Source organism: Amphiprion ocellaris, chromosome 3, assembly GCF_022539595.1.
Source record: "Amphiprion ocellaris isolate individual 3 ecotype Okinawa chromosome 3, ASM2253959v1, whole genome shotgun sequence".
NCBI lineage: Eukaryota > Metazoa > Chordata > Actinopteri > Pomacentridae > Amphiprion > Amphiprion ocellaris.
In genome coordinates, this window is record NC_072768.1 from 38,816,034 (window position 1) to 38,836,723 (window position 20,690).

At 38.4% G+C, this 20,690-nt stretch overlaps 1 protein-coding gene across 4 annotated transcripts in view; it reads left to right on the plus strand.

The window, feature by feature from the left end:
- Nucleotides 1–381: 381 nt before the first annotated feature.
- Nucleotides 382–20,690, plus strand: part of kiaa1549la (KIAA1549-like a) — a 144,605-nt gene continuing 124,296 nt past the window's right edge. For all 4 annotated transcript variants that reach the window (XM_055008987.1, XM_055008990.1, XM_055008988.1 and 1 more), the window contains exon 1: nt 382–848. In XM_055008987.1, coding sequence (XP_054864962.1) covers nt 641–848 — 208 coding nt within the window. In that variant the 5' untranslated portion in view covers nt 382–640. The remainder of the gene's footprint in view (nt 849–20,690) is intronic.

Consider the following 20,690-nt stretch of genomic DNA (forward strand, 5'->3'; position numbering starts at 1 on the left):
ATTGCCAACTAAAAGGAGTTCACAATGCTGTCAAGGCCCAAACGACACAAAAACCCACAGGTGAGGCTGGATCTCCACAGAGACCAGCTCCTGTCAGCGAACCCTGTCTAGACTGCAGAGGAGAGCAGTTAAATGCAGCTGAACCGCTGATTACAGGTGTGGTTCAGTCAGGTGGAGACCCTCAGCTCCTGATCAGACACACCTGGTGTCCACATGGAGGGTCGTCACACCTGTAACAACTTCGTTTTTTAAAAATTAATTTAGGATTTTATTTGTCTTTACAGTTCGGATAAACTGGTCCTTTGAACACATCCTGCCAAAACAAACGACTTCCGGAAAGCGCTTTTATTTTGAAGGACGGCTCAGCTGTTGTTTCAGGCTCGCAGTTGCGCATTGACGCAGGGATGGAGAGCAGCGCGCCGCGGCCGCAGTAGGACGTCGGAACCGGACCGAGCTTCACACAAACACGACCGGAGAGACGCGGAACAAAAGAACCGGACCGGCGGCGGCAGTTCGACCCTCGGAGCCGCCTGAGGGCTCATGGAGAGCGGAGCCGCGTCTGTCCGCACCGGGGGCGCGTTGATCGGAAGCCTTTCAGCCCAGCGGCGCCGTTAGATGCTCCCCGTCCAGGATTAACCCGATGGCTCCCAAACATGCGCTGCTCTCCGGGCGGGTCAGGGGGGTAGACGGAGGGGACGAAGCCCGCTGTCGGTGCGGGGACGCGCGGATGGATGCTGTGGGGACTGTGGCCGCCTGCTCGCCCGGGAGGAGGACGCTGAGGCGGGCGGCGGACGGGACGCTGGCCCGGTGGACGGTGGTGCTGCTGCTGCTGCTGCAGAGCTCGGACGGTAAGATGCTGCTGTTTTCCTCCTACCTGTAGAGCGGATTATTACCTGAGATGTTACGTAAACACACCGTTTATCCACATTAATGCGGGTATCTGTGCGTGATTGGAGGTTTTCTGATGCACGGAGAACCTCACAAACAACATGTGCCATTAAATGGAGAATCAATGAGCTGATTTTTGGTGCACATTTTCCCTCCACACGACCAATTAATCACATTTCGCGGCTCTGATTTGATTAAAAAGCGCGTATTTCCTGATTGGAACCGCCTCCGTGGCTTCGCTCGGGGCCCTCTCCGGTGTCACGTCCCCAGATAACGCAGCCGGAGCGCACCGTGGCACCGCAGCGCTGCGCATTAAAGGCAGGAGGAAACTTTTTATTCATTCATGGAGCCGCGGAGCCCCGCAGGTCACCAACGTCCAGCCGCAACACAGGAGGGACGTTTCATAGCCGGAGCGCATGAATTATGGATGAGCTGCGCGTCCTCAGACATGCGAGCAAAACAAAAATAGCAGCGGCAGGTTTTCAGGCACGTCGCTCCGCCTGCAGCTGGAGCCGAGAATTAAGGCAGGAGCTTCAGAAGATGCCCCCAGCTAGGGCTAATATTTGGGGAAAAATGAAGGAAAAGCGCGTTTATTCGAGCACAAATGCGCAAAAATGTCGCTGCGTTTTGGCACCAAATCGCCACAAAGAGTCGTTTGAGTCGTTTTTAACCGCAAAAATCCATCAAATTGTGGTAAAAACGCACCAGAATATTGGTTAAATCCAAAGGTTAATTATACAAACACGCTTTCCCACATGTGAATAGTTTAATCTGCGGATATTTCGAAGTTTCTTTCAGCCAAACTCACCAGATGTGAATGAAACATCTGCAGCACCAAAGGGTGACATTTATAAAAAACCCAAATGTCAAATGTCCTGTTTCCTTCCAAGAATCATGACTCAGACTCACTTACACTCTAAAAATAGAGTTTAGGCTCAACAAAAAGAATCAAAGCATCAGTGTTTAGAGTTAAAACAACTTTAAATGACATTATGTTCAGCCAAGGAGCGATAATGAGTTAAAGGAATCAGATTTTCCTCTAGAATTAAAGACGTTTTTATTTAAACGTCTGAAATCATCCAGATCCTGAACTCAAAAATCCAGTTTTCAAGCCAATTTCCTGAAAGTACATCAACTTGAATGTAATTTTAAATCAATTAATGCAGAAATTTGAGTTCAAATTACACAAAAATATTAAGTTGATGCAACACAACTCATCAAAATAATGCTTCAAACTGTAAATGTTCATCTAAATCAGTGTGTTAGTCAGTAATATATGTGTGTAGACTGTAAAAACAAATGTTTAGGCAAAAATTAAACACAAATGCAACAATTTGGATACATTTTTTTTGAGTTCAGACAACTTCTAATGAAATAATGTTCAGCCAACAAGCTCTAATGAGTTAAAGTAATTAGATTTTGCGCTACAGTTAAAATTATTGTTGATTAACCATCTGAAATTGAACTCTGGGTGAAAAAAAAATTACATTTTCAAGCCAATTTTATCAGGTTACCTCAACTTGAAAGTATTTTTGAATCAACTAGTGCAGAAATTCGAGTTTGAATTACACAAAATATTAAGTTGATGCAACACAACTCATCAAAATGTTTGTCTAAATCAGTGTATTAGTCAGTAATATATGTGCGTAGACTGTAAAAACAAATGTTTAGGCTCAACAAAAAACATTCAAGCAACAGTTCGGATCAATCTTTTTGAATTGTGACAACTTGTAATGAAATTATGTTCAACCAACAAACTATGTTGAGTTCAGAGAATTAACTACAATCAACCATATTTTGGATTACTTAATAATTAGCAGCATAAATACAATTTTTTAAGCTTTTAAAGACTTGAAATCCTGAAAAATTAAGTTATTAAGCCAATTTTATTAGTTTATTGTAACTTCAGCTTTAAATCAATTAACACAGAAATTTGAGTTGAAATGATGCAAAAATATTAAGTTGAAGCAACAGAACTCATCAAAATAATGTTTTAAATTTGAAATGTTTATGTGAATCAGTAAATTAGAGCATTTAAGACTCAACAAAAAACATGAAAGCAACAGTTTGGATCATTGTTTTGAGTTCAGACAACTTCTAATGAAATTATGTTCAACCAACAAACTATATCAAGTTCAGAGAATTAACTTTTCCTCTACGATCAAAGTTGTTTTTAATCATCAATTAAATAACTGGTGGCATAAACACAAGTTTTTAAAACATCCTGAACTCAAAATGTAGAAAAATGAAGTTATAAAGCTAATTTCATTAATTTACATCAACTTAAATTTGAAAAACTTCAGACATTTGAGTTGAAATTAAACAAAATATACAGTTGGTATAATTACTAACATTATTATTGGTAATATCAGGTCCTCTGAATGAATTTTTAGAGTTTAGGTGTTTTTTCTTTCAAGACAAAAAAAATCTAGATAAAACATCAGTGAAAACTTTTCATTTTAACTGAAAGAAAAATGGTTAAAAAATTATCTAAAACTGAAAAGATGAGCAAACAGGGTCAAAAATAGAGAATAAAAGCCCCTTAAATGAACCTCTGTGTCTCTAAACAAACATTTCATAACATTTCATTACAAACAGAGAATCTGCTTCATGTTGGGATTAAAATCTGTTTAAATGTCGACTTTTATCCTTAGAAATTAACTTGAATGTGCAACAAATATTACATTTACATGCTCATTATTAGTTTTTCTACCTATATATGGTACTTAGACTGGTTAATACTGGTTTTTACTGTAAAAGAAATCCACATTCGCACCTTTTTTCTTTAATTTCATGTATTTTTTCACCGTATTTTCCTTATTTTTATTAAATTTAACGTACGTGAGCTACAAGAGGATGAATAAACTATCAGTATATTAATTTATCTTAGATTTAAATGCAGTTTGGAGACACCCACGACTGATTTACATCATTTAACAACATCTAGAAACCTGATTAAACTGTGGTAAATAACCTAAAATGAGCGTTTTACCGATAAATAGTTCATCAGTTGATTTCCTGGCGTTTATTTCTGTAATTATTTGAGCGTTTAGCTGATCAGGAGTCACCTCATCGACCTGTCAGGATTCATTTGAAGCCCAGATTTGTGAGATTCTGCTGGTTTTGAGTTTTAGAAGATGTCCGGAGCATTTGGAAGAAGACGGTTCAGGTCTGCAGCGAGTCGCCAACTCGTCCTTCTTCCTCTGTTTTCTCTTCGCTGCTCGTATTTTTGTTTATTTCTGCGTCCGTGACGGTTGAAAGAAGTCGTTTTTCCAGGCTGCCTGGTGTGTTTGTGTGGGCGTTTAGTCTCCGATCGGTCCTCGGAGATGTTCAGTCGATAGCTGAGATCCGTTGCCATGGGAACCGATCGGTGGAGGGATTGAAATAACAGCAGAGTAAAGTGGCAGGTTGATGACACAGCAGCAGCTCAGACGCAAACCTTCTGCTGCCGTTTTCTCTCCGTCAGTAAAGTTCAAACCTGTTGAACGACAGAAATCCACCTGTAGGACGGCGCTTTGTTGGAGTTTATCAGCAGAGAGCAGCGATTAAAGCTGAGTGTTTTCAGTTTAGTGTCTCACAGGAGGAAAGAAAACAGAAAATATTCACGTTTAAGAAGCTGAAAACAGAACTGAAGCGGTTTGAATGAATCTGTCGAATCTAGAAGATGATCCTGGTTTCAAATTTAGGTAAACATGAGAAAAATTTGTCAAAAATTACACATAAATTGACCAAAATTACTTAAGAATTTGTCCAAAATGACTCCAAAAATGTGCATTTTTCTGTAAAAATGAGACATTTCATTTGCTATAACTTGTTCTGACTGACCACCGATCACACTTTACTTGGAAATTGTTGAAAATGATCCAAACTCTATCAGAAATGTAATTTTTAGTTGAAAATGAGATCTTTTATTTTATATAACTTTGTTCTTTCCAACCAACTGTCACACTTTACCTGGAATTTTTTAAAAATGACTCCAAAAATGTTCCAAATCACTCAGATTGCAGTTTTACTGTTCAAACTATCTTCTATCTGAGATGATATAAACTTAACTTTGGTCCAAATAGACTTAAAAGCTCTGAAAATGAACCAAAAATAGTTCAGAGTGACTGAAAGATTATCCAGTTTTATTGACTTAGTGTTCAGACTGTGAACCTGGATGGATGTAAAACTGATCTGAGGTCAGTTTTTACTTTATTTTTGTGTTTTTCTACAGTGTTCTGATGTTTTATAATTTGGTTCTTTAATAATGAGTGTGATTCTGCTAACGAGGCGCCGCTGAGACGATGATCCAGACCATCGTTTATCTGCTGTCGTCAATTAAACTCATCGATCGGATCCTCAGAGTCTCTGGAGGCTGAAGGAAGATTCAGAACCAGATTTAAAGTTTAGATCTAAACGTCAGGAAGTGAACGTTGTAAATACTTTAATTAAACTGTAGTTTTACAGAGTTTCACTGTTTTAAATTTAAAAACTTTAATTTACATTTTATCTGTAAAAATAAGACAAAAGCTGTAAATAACGTCCAGATGAAAATTCAGACGTAATGAATTAAAAATATTAATTGACCAATATGTGCTGCCTTTAGGGGAAAAGAAAAGAAAACAAATACATACATTTATACAAGAGATAATCTGTAAATGAAAACAGAAAAACTAAATAACGGTTGACAAATGTTAAAATTTTATTTATTTATTTATTTATATATATATATATATATATATATATATATATATATATATATATATATATATATATATATATATATATATATATATATATATATATATATAAAGTGTAATTAATGAATTAATGAATGGAAACTATTAATTGAATGATATTTGCTAACTTTTGGGGGAAAAATGTTATTTTGGTCAGATTTAAATCTGATAAAATTATGTAATTTTACAGTAAAGTTTTTGGGGAAGAAAACAGAAAACACACAAATTACAATTTGAAAAAACAAAGAATTTTTGTTGTGGATGTTTTATTTTTATTTTATTTATTTTTTTAGTAACATAAGAATGATATTTTCTTATAATAAATATAACTACATATCTGTAATTTAACAAAACAGTAAAATACCTTTTAAAAAATTATTTTACCATTTTTGAATCTTTAAAATACTTTTTTTAATTTGTAAAAAATAAGATTAGTTTTGGCTGATTTAAAAACAATTGAACAAAAAGCATGTAATTTTACAATCAAATATAAAATTAATACATTTACCATTTTGTAAAAATACTGATCTTTGATATTATTTACTATTTAAGTTAACATTTTAAAACTGTATTTATTTTATAACGAAAAAACAAAAACAAAAAAGGGGCAAAATTGACAAAAAAAAAACACTAAATTTGAAAAAATTACAGTTAAAATCAGTAAAATAAAAATATAACAAGCATTTTTTTACATTTCATCTCTGTTTTAGTTGCTCGTGTTGTTTTTTTGGTCATTTTTATGTGTTTTATCACCAAAATAACGGTTTAAAACTCATATTGTGCTGAACTTGAGTCGAATTCAGTCAGAAGGACGGAGCTTCAACGTCGTAAATATTCCTCCGTCTTCTGCATAATTCATGACGCAGCTTCTCACAAATCACTCCGAGGCAGAAACTCTTTGGGAGAAACTGATTTCTGATCCCGATTAGCCACACGTTGTGTTTTGCTAATCTTGCGGGGACTCTGAGCAGCACTTTGATGCAGGAAGAGTCTCGACATGCGTCTAAAGCTGCAGCTTGTCCTGCGATGCGCTCTGCAGGTTTACATGCAGGTTTTCACACAGCTGTGGTTCCCTCCAGATGTGGTGCTGCATTTTAATCAGCGACTAACGAAGCTCTGCAGCGTTTAATAAGAAACAAGAGGAACCCGATGTTTCTAAAGGGGTGGATTCACACGAAATCCTCACTAATGACACGAATCCAGAGAGACGATGGACTTTATCTGCAGAGATGTGAACGTTTTCCATCTGTTCCTGTGGGCTAAAGAAGAGACACGAAGGTCGAAAAATGTCTATAGAGATCAGAATTATTATACTGATGTCCATGTTGTGTTACGTTCCTGCTAATGTGCAAAAATCTGCATCAAAATAAGACTTTAAAAGAATTTAGAACATCTCCCAGAGGCGAAATTTACATATTAAACACCTCACATGCAGGTTATGCTAACTGCTAACTGAGCTTCTAGTCTCCATTTTAGCGGCTATTTTAGCTACGTCTGTGTTGTGCTACGTTTCTGCTAATGTGCAAATATCTGCAGCAAAATAAGACTTTACCTGAATTTAGAACATCTCCTGGAAGCAAAATATACTTAAAGTTGTTCCAAAATGGTGCTTTTTCTTATTGATACATGCTACCATTTACAGATGTTCCCTAAACGCCTCACATGCAGGCTAAGCTAGCCGCTAGCTCGGTGTCTGTACACAGAGAAGCTTCTAGTCTCCACTCAGTTCCAGCAGATCAGACGAAAATATGGCTTTAAAAAGTGTGAAATGAAATGTTCTAATGACAGATTTACCAGAAAACCAGTGATTTTATCCACATCTGCTGTTTTCTAGATTAAGTTTTTACTGAATCTTGATGCTACAAATTGTTTATTTTTGATGATTGTTTAGATAAGATACGTAGAATGAAGTGAATCTGATTAAATGACACAATTTTTGGCTTAGATTTGGTTAATTTTCCCAACACAACGATATGTCTTGGGTGAAAAAAAGATCGACTGCTTCTCTAAATGAGCATTGGAGCTTAAACAGTTTGAGTCAAAAAATGTTTATTTATCGGTGAGAATCTTAAAAACAGATGGATTTTAGATTAATTCTGCAGCTCTGCTATGAACCATTCATTCAGTATTTGTACACAGTTGTGGTTTTGTGTAGATTTCCTTTTTTCACTCACTAGTTTCCTCTAAATAGAGTTCTGGGAACCGTAGGATTGTTAGCAGAAAGCCTGATTTTCTCATTCCTGTGTGGAGGTCAGGACAGATCAGAAGTTTCATAACTCACTTATTAACATCCAGATGAAATATGAATAAACCCACACAGGTGCTTTTATTACCGACCGAATATCAGGACTCTCCAGCCGCCATTCATCTTAATAATATCTGGACTTTTAATACGGCGACGAGTCAAACTGTCTGCTGGGATTGAGGCTCTGAATGACAGTTAGCCGTTAGTTTACACCCACATGGTAAAAATGAAAGATCTATTTCATCAGCTGGGGCCAAAAAACACTGGAAAATAACAGAAAAAAGCATTTAGTAACAATTTTCTGTCATTAAAATTCATTTTTCAGGCCTCAATTTATGAGATTATGTATATTTTTTTGGGCATTTTAATGCTGGCAACAACAACAACAACAACAACAACAGTAAGCCAGTATGCAAAAAATACTGTAAAATAACGGAAATGAATCATCCCGTAAAATATAGTAATTTTCTAAAATGAAAATCCCTTTTTTTCAGTCTCAATTTTCTGCAATATTATGTGTATTTGTGAGCTTTTTAATGTTTCATAGAATATTTAAAATATATTTTCATATGTAAATATATTAAAATTACCTGTTTTTTTAAAAAAAAGTTAGATAAAAAAACATTCATTGTCATTTTATTATCAAGAGGCAAAAAAAATACTGTAAAAGGACAGAAAATAACTCTCATGAAATATAAGATTTTTCTGTAATTAAATAAATTTTCTAGCCTCAATTTTGTGTGAGATTATTATTTTTTAATGTTTATAAGAAACATTTTCAAATGTAAAACAAATAAATTACCTATTTAAAAAAGTAAATTAATACAATTTAATAAAAACACTCATTAAATATTTTTACTGAAAAACATCTGGAATTATATAAAGTATTTTATTTAACATAAATTGATGTAAAATTACTTCTTTTTCTAAAAAGTAAGAACAGTACAATAAAAACACGTAATATTCTGGCAGCTGGGATGGAAAAATATACTTTTTAAAAACAATAAAATTAATGATTTGTAGAGCAACTTTTTTATCACATAAAAAACAAAAAAATGGATCCAAATGTTTTTAAAAAAATGCAGCTTCTGTAGTCTTTTTATTTGCAGTATTTTGATCTCACATGCATGATTAATTATATTTGTCAAATCTGTTGGAACCACTCGTTATTGATGATTCCGTGAACTGAATTTGTGTTTTAGGTTTTGTATAAACCTGATAAAATAATCAGAAAGGTCCTTGAACGTGTCGTTTTACCCTCAGAATGTGGAGCTGATTTTACTTCTTCTACTTTCTTCCTTATTTACTGGATTCAGTTTGTTGGCAGCAAAAAAACCCTGATGGACACGAGGAACAATCAAGTAAATTTCACTGATGATCCAAACGTGGAACGTCAGTCATTATTTCATAGCTGAAATGGAACTAATGGATTTTATTTTTCTCTCCTGGATCCCATTACTGGTTTTCAAGGTCGGAAAATCCATTTTGTAACGTCGGGTTGAGAGAACCGTTGTGGAGGTTTGTGCTGTCAGCGAGGACGGCATGATTGAACGGACGGAGAAAGGTTCCGGCGTGACCCCGTCATCGAATTATTTCCACGAGGTCCTGAACCCCCCATGATGCAACAAATGGAAGAAGTCCTGCTGACGGAGCAGAGAAGTCGCTGCTCCGGGCAACTCGCCACATGAAGCCCGGAAAGTGGAAATTTCCCCGCAGAGGTAGACAGACGTGGAGGAAGTTTTATTTTTTAAAAACATGAAGTGAAGAGGCAGAAAATATCAAATCTGGGCAACAAGAGGGAAGAAAAACAGAACGAGATCAGCCTGCGGAGAAAATAAAGAGCAAAAACCAGCATCGCAGTTGACGGAAAGTCGTACGGGAAACAACGGAACTTCACTGTCAGGACTATGCAGTCACTGGTAGTCCTGGTCAGGTTCACACCAAACATCTGGACTCCATCTGAGTCCAACTAATTTATCTGAACAAAGAATGTTCTCCAACATTCATCAGGCCTCTCTTAACATCTTGCAGTTTTTTTGTCCTTTTTCATGTTGTTTCATTTACGGCACCAAAAAATATTGTTTCCTTGTCTGAAAAAAATCCAAAAATTCAGCAAAAGAAATCACCAAATTTCTGAAAATTGGCAAAACTTTCAGGAAGAAAATTCCATTAATTCCTTAAAAGTTTCCCTTAAAAGTTTTATTTAAAAATAACTGGCAAGAAATTTTTTTTAAAAAGTAAATATTTTCAAAAATAAGAATAAAAATCTTCCAAAAAAATCCTAAAAATATCTAAAGTGATTCCATTTATATCAGTAAAACTTCTAATATTTTCTTTAAGAACATCCACATAAAAATCAACCAAAATCCAGCGAAATTCACTGGATTTTGGTTGATTTTTTTGTGAATGTTCTTAAGAAACGTTTTTTTTAGCATTTCTTTTTTCCTTCAAAAGATGTTCAAAGATTTCCCAAAAATGTTGAAAATTTGGAAGCTTTCACTGTGAAAATATATATTTTTCCCACATTTTCAAACTTTAAAACGGGTTAATTTGACCCTGAATACGACATGAGGATCAACACAGTTTGGATGATGAATGTATCCTGGAAATAATACAGAAAGAAATGTTCAGTCCTTCATTTCCCTTCACAGTCTGGGTTTTCTTTTCATACCTTGTGTCTTTCATCTTTCGCTTGTAAGAGCTGAATCTTCTGAGTAACTGATTTTTTTTTCTGTCCTGTGCTAAGCGTCAGGACTTGTTAACCAGAAGATTTACTTTCTGTCTCTAAAATAAAAAGAAACCCTGCATTGCTTTAGTCCTACTCCCCGCTGCTCCTGTGAGGCTTTTATTCCATCACAGCAACTGCAGAACGTGTCTTCAAGGTGTGTTTGTATCGTTCATTCCAGCCTCGTTTGAAGCCGCTACGCCGCTCACTTCAAAAAAAATAAAAAATCAGCTCCTGGGAAATCTGCCCGGACACAGAAAACGCAGTCTGAAAGAAGTCAGTTTGCTCAGATGAAACTTGCACGGCAGAGGTTTTTTTTTTTAGCTCCTCGTAGCCACAGGAGGCCGGATTTATTTCTACTGTAGCGTCTGAGAAAGAAAGAGGAAAGTGCCGAGTGGGAAACAAAGCGAATGAAAATGTAATCATGCTTGTGAGGATTTCTAGCTGCTCGACCTCGACTCCTTCAGCTCCTCCTCGGATCGCTGCAGCTGCTCCAGCGCTAACAGCGTCCGTCCCCGTCTTTCCCTCTCACTCTCTGATGTGTCATTTGGCCTCCAAGCCAGAGTTGTGTGGCACAGCCACGTCTTTTTCCTTTTTTCTGTCTGAGGATGCAGTTCTGGCCTTTAATAAGCTTCATTCACTGCAACTGTTGCATAAGATGCAGTGAAAACATGGATGTGTGGAACCGATCCTTTATTGACCAATATTCCTGTCAATAGTTGCTCCGTGTTTCACTGGCAGGACGATGCATGAAGTGAAGCTTCGTTAGTTGCATCATTCCATCTCAAATGCATCCATAAATGTCCTCTGTCAAACACCTGTTGTACCCGTGAAGCCCCAAATCCTGGTCAGGAGAGACACAAAACAACCACAAAGACACACAAACGACCACTAGGAGACGCAAAACCACAACAAAGTGATACAAAAAGATGCAAAATTACCACAACGTGATCTAAAATGCACACAGAAATACACAAAATGACCACAAAGACGCACAAAAGGACAACAAAGAGACACAAAATGACTACAAGAAAACACAAAATGCCTCCGTGCTTCACTGGCAGGACTATGGCTTCACTGTGGTGGTCCTGGCTGGGTTAGACTCAAAACTACCACAAAGTGACGCAAAACTGCCACAAAAAGACACACAACGACAACAAAATGACCACAACAACACATGAACAACCACTAGGCGATGCACAACGACCACAAAGAAACAGAAACTGACCACAAAGAGACTCAAACAACCACAAAGACACACAAAAAGACAACAAAGTGACACAAAATGACTACAAGGACGCACAAAGTGATTCCGTGTTTCACTGGCAGGACGATGCATGTAGTGAAGCTTCGTTAGTTGCATCATTCCATCATGTCGTCTGTCCAACACCTTTTGGACTCATGCTGCCCCAAATCATCACAGTTTCACTTCCGTGCTTCACTGTCAGGACGATTCCTTCATTCCGTCTTAAATGATCCTCTCTTTCTGTTTGACCACATCTGATTTGCCTGAAATTTTTATGACATAAATTATAGAGATTTATGAAGATATTTGTAGAAGTTTCGCTTGATATATTGAATGCTTTGACATAAATGTTTTAAGAATTTCAGCTCGTTATTCCTCATTTTGAAATTTGGACGACGATGTCTGAGAAACTATTGAAGGTAAAAACCTGAAATTTTCACTGTTTTCTCATCATGTCGCTGATTCAGAATCTGTAATTCTGCTGTCAGGACAAGAACATTTACACAACAACTGCAGGTTTTAGTATTTTGTACATGGATTATTAGAAATGTGTTGGGTAAAATGTCCTCCAGTTGTGGGATGACCCGACTAACAGACAAACTCAGCAACCAGCTGGTGAACACGTCGTCTAATTTTACAGTATTTATTTTATGGCTAAAAAGGCAGAACTGATAGAACTTGTGGCCAAAACTGTGGAAATATGACTCAGGTTCTCATCTCTGTGCTCGTTTGTGATGCAAACAGGAGTGAATTTGACCTCGGCCGGGACTTTGTGCGATTATCCTGGATGTAAACAGCAACTGGACTGAATAATGTGGAGTTCAGGCTGCAGAACGTTTGGACAGCAGGTCAACAGCAGAAATCATAAACCACCGTACGATCCTCTGGCTGCTTTATTCAGAAGCCCTCCAATCAGCAGCGGTTCAAGGAATCTGTTTCCACACGGCAGCTTGTTTGCTTCCTTATGTTCGTCTGCTGAACCAGAGTCTGTGTAAACGGAACAATTGCTTTCGATGGCAAAGGTAATTATTCCCCGGCGGCTTTAACCGAGTCGCTCCTGACCTCCCCGTCTATTTACCAGCCCCAAGAAGGAAATCTGCATGAAATATTCATGGCTGCGCATAATCAGACATGCTGCTGGAGACCTAGTTTAGGTGTTAGCGAGCTGTGAGCGCTCAGCAGCCCACATTTAGTCAGAGAGAGAGAGGAGTGTTTAAAAAGCGGAGCTCCAGAGTGAAGATCAGAGCTTCAGTCAGAACACAGAGGACCTCCTGATTAAAGCAGCGAGTCGCTCCTCTGCTTTTGTATTTTTCATGCTCTGGGACTGAAGTAAAGCGCCGTCACTCAGCGCTGTGATTTTCTTCATGTCTCGCTAACCGCTGGAGAAGAACTCTGCTCTTCTGCTTCAGACGGTTACGTAACGGGGGCGGACTAATTAGTGAAACTTCTTCAAACAACACCAGACCGTGTTTTTGCTTTATTTTTTTCTCTCGCCGAGGAGCCTCTGATGGACATGAACGAGGTTATGGATGATGACGACTGCACCTAATGAGAAAGGTGGAAAAATGACACAAAAAGATGTTGACTGGACATGAAAAGATGCAAAAATGTCACTAAAAGGCGCAAAAATGTCACTAAAAGATACAAAAATGTCACAAAAAGATGGAAAGTTCCACCAAAAGATGTAGACAGGACATGAAAAGATGCAAAAATGTCAGTAAAAGATGCAAAAATGACACAAAAAGATGCAAAATGTCATAAAAAATGGAGAAAATACACAAAAAGATGTAGAAAGGACATGAAAATATGTAAAAACATGCAAAACTGTCACAGAATTGTAGATGTGAAAATGTGAAGAAACACCACCACCAAACAGCTTTTTGTTTTGTCTTCCTCTGACGGACGAGGACGAGTTTACGGATGATGACGGCTGCATTTAATCACATTAATGTCTGATTTGTGCTGCCGGTAATGAAATGGCACTCTGTGCTCACACCATATGTGTCCCATAAAACACACAACACACACTCGCTCAGCGCCGCCACCGGGGACACGTTAAGGGCAAACACACATCAGGTGCTCGGGGCCAATCGGATCGACGCCGCTCCCTCATTGGCTCGTCAGGAGTCACATGGCGCTTCCTGCAGCACTTTTGGCTCGTGTTTTTTTTTTTTCTTTTACTGGAAAATCAATACACACACACACACACACACACACACACACACACACACACACACACTAGCATGCAATGTTTAAAACTCCTCCAGAACATCCCCTGATGATGCTTTTTGCTTTGTGTGGCCGTACTTGACTTAACAGCTGATTTAGAAGCGAACTGGAGCTTTGAACTTCCCTCTCTGAGAGCCGTTGTGCGTCTGAATTTGTGTGTTTTTGCACCACAAAGAAGCTCGTCCTGATTTGTGACGTTCCTCAGAGGAAACGCTCGTCTCCAGTAATTTGACAGTTGTTGTTTTTGTTCTTTAAAAACTGCCGTTTCCAGCTGACAAACACATGACAGCTCCTGAAGCTGCATCTGATGTGACTGGATTTTCAAACATGCAGGAGACAAACTGTGTCTGAAACCAGAAAGGTGTATCTGTTTGACAGAAATGAAACTGCACTAAGATTTTTGATGAGATTATGTCGTATTTTAGACAACATGCACAATGAGTAAAATCAAAGAAACTGTCTGCTGTATTGTTTCTGGAACCAAAATGTATTTTATTCTGTTTTATTGTTTCTGTCGATACTCATTGATCCCCATAGTCATACTTTAAAGAGAGAAAACTCTTCTTGTTTTAAATAATTTGTCTCATAGGGCTGCACATTTAACCGAATATTGACCATTTTTGTCGTTTAAATTATTGTTTTTTTTGCTCCTGTCATATTTTTCCTCACTGTGGTTCATTTTTCACTGCAATGTAAAGTTATGCACCTGTATGGAAACAGAACAACCATGAAGGAGAGAGAACTCAGAGATGTCTTCTGTGCAGAATGACACAGTTAGAATAACAGAAAGGGACAAAAATAGCTCGAAAAGATGAAAAAATGACCCAAAAAATGCAAAAATGTCAATAGAAGATGTAAGAATGACACAAAAAGAAGGAAACATGTCACAAATGATGTAAAAATGACACCGAAAGATGCAAAAATGTCACTAAAAGATGCAAAAATGGACCCAAAAAGATGCAAAAAATGTCACTAAAAGATGCAAAAATGACCCAAAAAGATGCAAAAATGGCACAAAAATATATGTAAAAATATCACTAAAAGATGCAAAAATGACATAAAAAGATGTAAAAATGACCCAAAAACATGCAAAAATGTCACTAAAAGATGCAAAAATGACCCAAAAAGATGCAAAAATGGCACAAACATATGCAAAAATGACACAAAAATATGTAAAAAATATCACTAAAAGATGCAAAAATGACACAAAAGCATGCTAAATGTCACTAAAAGATGGAAGAAAGGCACAAAGATGTAAAAATGACCCAAAAAGATGCAAAAATGTCACTAAAAGATGCAAAGACAAATAGTAGCTCTACATACTATTTATATTTACTCTGAAATTAAGCATTTTTCACATTTTACCACTACTGTTGATTTTGTTTTTTTACATTCAAATTGTCTTCATAATGATAACAATCAATTTTACTGTAATAATTTCCTTTTTTCCAGCATCTTATCTCCATGACAGATGCAGTGTAATGAACTCTAAACCCTTCCCATGCGCTGAAACCTGCTGCATTTTCCTTCAGAATCCAGTGTTTTGAAGCAGCTGTGTGTTGAGTCAGTATTTATGAGGAAACATTAAACCTGTTTCCACTGAGGCTCTCAAACTGTTTCATTGCTGCGCAGCTTCGACGTCCTGATACGATAAAACTGCATTGAGTTTCCCCCCAGTGACTGAAAACAGACGCTACTTAATCCAACAGGCGGCTGCTCTTCACTTTACCTTCAGCCGGTTTAAAACCCGACTCTAAAAATAAAAGCTGCCGCAGTGTGTTCTGTTGTGAGGATGCAGAGAACAACTAAAAGCCATTAGGAGGTATTCTGGGGTGTCCAATGACCCGAGAGGGAGACAAGATCATCGGCTGTCGTTAGACTCCGTTCAGGTCTGAACCGTCAGCGGCAGATTGGAAATGTGTCAACGGTAAACAAAGAGCCGCAGTTTTCACTGAATCTGGCTTCTTTTTAACAAGTAGGAGCTTCATTTATCAGCATGTCCATCTCAAACTAACATACAGCAAAGTATCCACCACAAAGAGACTCAACAAAGAGACACAAAACCATCACAAAGAGACTCAACAAAGAGACACAAAACCATCACAAAGAGACTCAACAAAGAGACACAAAACCATCACAAAGAGACTCAAAGCCGCCTCAAACAGATGTAAAACCAACCTAGACAGACACAAAACTACCATGAAGAGACACAAAACAACCACAAAGTGATGCAAAACCAACCTAAAGAGATGCAAAACCCCCACAGACACAATGCGGTAACAAAGAGGCTTAAAAGTCATCCCAAAAAGACACAAAACCACCACAAAGAAACACCATATGACAACAAAGAGACAAAGATACTCTAAACAGAGGATCGTCCATTACTTCATGATGTCTTTGTCTCATTTACAACATAAAAATGTGACTTTCTGTGTAAATAAGCATCTCTTTAAACCTCTATCTATGTTTCTCCCTATGAGAGGTGATCAACTGATACCAGAGAGGATTATAACGGAGTCTGGTTTGGTCTCGACGGTGAACTACTTCCTGCTGTTTGGTAGACAGATTGAACTTCCCACTCTGTGTGGGTGGAAAAGGTCTTCCACCAGTGACCTCCACAGACTTTAATCTGGGCAAACAGGGCGACAGTGTGGCTGTCAGAGAGCAGGAAGGCTCCGGAATAATGGAAAACCTCCGTCATTATGGCTTGTAAACAACTCTGACACACAGTCCTTCATCTTTTAGGTCGATGCGGTGAATTTATTAGAAGTTATTGAAACATCTTGTAGTTTCAGAGCAACGTTTGGACGTCCTCCACATTCTAATAGGCTTCTACAAGAAGAACATATGGAAATGATATCAGAAACTGGTGTTTTAGGATCGATTTCAGGTTGTGTTTCTAGTTTTCACCCCATTTAAGAGTAATGTTCAGTCTGTTATTAGCTCTGTTTTGGTCTCCACCGACACCCAAAGATAATATACAGTATATGAGGCAGAATAGGACCTAATAGATACAATATCATCCATTCTGATCATAGAATAAAGGAAAAGAAACCCAACAGAATGGATTTAAAATTTCCAGTGTAGTTGTAAGAAATGTACAAAAATGGAAGTTTGTGACATTAAAGGTGTATTTTAACCCAAACCATGATCCTTTTCTAAACTGAACCAATGAGTTTTGATGCCTAAACTGAACCAAATACCAAGTAAACACCAAGTGACACAATACAACAACTAAGAGACTCAAAGTCGCCCCAAAAAGATGCACAACCAACCCGAAGATAGTCAGAGTCACCGCAATGAGACACAAAACAACCAGAAACACAATATGACAATAAAAATGCACAAAACGACCACGAAGAGACACAAAACCACCACAGAGACACAGAACTACCAGAAAGAGACACAAAAGCACCACAAAGAAACACGGAATCATAACAAAGAGACAAAAAACTACCATAAAAGATTTAAAGTTACCCCAAAGGGATGCAAAACCACCCTAGCAAGACATAAAACTGCCACAGAGACACAAAACCAACATGAAGAGACATAACACTACAATAAAGAGACACAAAACTACAATAAAGAGACACAAAACTACCATAAAGAGACTTAGTCGCCCCAAAGAGATTCAAACCACCCGAAACAAAGACAAAACTCCAACAAAGAAAGAAGAAGGAAGACTTCACAGCTTCAGTGACAACCGAATACACAAAAGAACAAACTACGAATAGTTGACACCCGCAACTTTACACCAACACGCTTTAAAACTTCTCTCATTTTGTTGAGAGAATAAAAAATTAAGTCAAATCTTCTTCCAACTCGACTCCCTCAGGAAACACTTCACCAGCCAACAATCATTAATGTGTATTTTCACAGCATCGAACTCGGCTGGAAACGCTCCAGATTTTGATTTTTCTCTCAAAAACTGTGATTCACCGGCTGTCCAGAGCGGCAGAAAGGTTTGAGGGCAGCACTGAAAGTTTGGAAGCAATCCTTCGCGTTTCTTAAACTCGACTTTTACATACTTTTGTGCATTTTTATGCTGTTGACCTATGAATCAATCCCCCCGGCGGCTCGCTTAAACTCTCAGATACGTCTCGGTTTTTTTCTACCACGTCGAGCAGCTCAGTGGTTTTTTTGTCGAGCCTCAGGGATCGGACTGGCAACCCACAATGCACCGGGCTCCTCTTCCCTCCTTAGTTAGCAGCACAAAGTTCCCTGTTCTGCTCCAGAAACTCCTCCTCTTCCTCCGTCCTCCTCGCTTTCATGTCAAAACTGCAGAATCTGTTCATTAAAATCCTTCCTCGGCTCCACCAGACCCTTAATTAGACCCTGTTTACTCTTTGGTGATTCAGTCACATTCACTTTAATCCACTTTTTTAAAAATCCAGTTCACTTCCTGCTTGGATTGGGATAAATTCTGTCTCAGGTCCTGCTTTCCTGTCAGATTCGTTGCAAATTGGCTTCACACAGTCAAGATTGTTGGCTTGATCTGAATGTGTGCCTCTTATCTTTGGCGGCTTGGTGTTTGTTTTAAAATAGACTAAAACATTCAGATTTGTGTCTTTTCTGCATCGATTATAGTGGAAATGTCTTCAGTTATGTAAACGAAACCACAAAATTCAACAACAATGAATAAGATTATTTCAGACCAACACTCTTTTCTGTTGAGTTGACGTCTTTTGAACGTGTTGGCTTCATGTCTGGATGTAGATCCCGCTCACTTTTCCATAAAAGTGAGCTCCGAGGCGACCCACCACAACGCAGCTCAAAACGTGTTGCAACGCAACCAGCATGCAATGCGATGCGTTCCACATAGACAACAAGAAAAGCACTCAGAACACAGTCCTCCTCCAAGGCTGCTCAGTTGTTGGATCATTTCTGACAGATGAAATCTGGAAAAAGTTTGTGGCAGAAATCACGGCAACATAGAACGTATCCATTTAATATAGATGTACCCACAAACCAAATGACCTTACACTGAGCACAGACGTGTGTTATGCATGTGTACTTTATGTACGGATACTGAATCATGTGACCTAAATATGTAGCTGGTGGCAGGAATTGATGGGACTCAGAAACACCCCCACAATTTAATCAGTTGTTCCTTGGATCATTTCTGATGGATAAGTCCTGATAAGTCCTCAGTGGTGGATTTGTAGTAGGATCACAGTCATGTGATCATCAGCAGGCAGCTGACGTAGTGTTCTCTTGTTGTCATGGTTACAGTGACGCCGTGTCGCTATCTCACAATGATACAGAAAACTTTAACAAATCCGTGGATCCAGACTATAAGCTGCATCACTGCCAGAATCTAATCAGATGGTCCTTGTGTCATTTCTGACCTTCCCTGAACATTTCATCCAAATCTGTTGGTCTGTTTTTGAGTAATGTTGCTGACAGACAGGCAGACATACAGACAGGCAGACAGACAGATAAATGTACGCCGATAGTCATTCATTACTCTGTTGCATTTGTTGGTGTAGTAATGAATGGGATGGGAGAAATTGACAGATCCATACCTTTAGCTATGACAGTCCTGGTAGCAGCTAATGGTGTCGCCATCCCATAATAGACCACTTTTTGAGACATAGAGTCTTAAATTCTTGAATATAATCACTATAATTACACTTTGAGTTTGCAGTAATCTGTGAATGTAGTAGAAAGTTGAAAAATACAGATAATTGTTGAAGAAGTTTGGGGTCACTTAGAAATGTCCTTATCATTTTTTCAATGAAGACAACATTAAATGAATGATAAATCCAGTCTAGACATTGTTAATGTGGTAAATGACTATTCTAGCTGGAAACAGCTGATTTTTAATGGAATATCTCCATAGGGGTACAGAGGAACATTTCCAGCAACCATCACTCCTGTGTTCTAATGCTACATTGTGTTAGCTAATGGTGTTGAAAGGCTCATTGATGATTAGAAAACCCTTGTGCAGTTATGTTAGCACATGGAGAAAAGTGGGAGTTTTCATGGAAAACATGGAATTGTCTGGGTGATACATGTCTATTCATGGATTCAGTCGTCAACCAAAATTGATTTGAGTTGAGAAACTTTGCCTAATGTTCTACTGTTCTGTTCTACATTCCGTGTTGACGACGGAGGTTTTGCCTCTTTAAAACTCCTCGAAGTCTCCACTCCAAACCTTTTGAAACCGTCGGAGGAACAAACGAGGTTAGCGTCGTCCATCCATCCGTCTTCCACTGCGTGCACACAAACACTTCCATCGCCATCCGTCATCGTTTGTCATCCCTGAGTCGTCGTCACGGCAGCGAGGCCTCGGCGGCGGCGATGGCGGGTCGGCTGCAGGAAATGAAGCGGGGGATGAGATGGGAGCTGGCGTTTGTGTGTTTTCTACAGTTTGCTTCTTGTCTCGTGTCAGACCGAGCTGCTCTTTCCATTCTTATCTGCGTGTGAGCGTCGGTTCTTCGAGGTTTCCGTCCACATGTGTTGCTGTAAACGGACTGGGGCAGATGTTGTAATGGTGTAATTTCACTGGATGCATCTCGCTAGTAAAACACAGGAAGGTACTGAGCTTAGCGGCGCTTTAATCCCTCATTTTTTAAAGTGCAGCATTAACCACCAGCACAATGATGCAGGTTTTTTAGGGTTTTATTCTTAGAG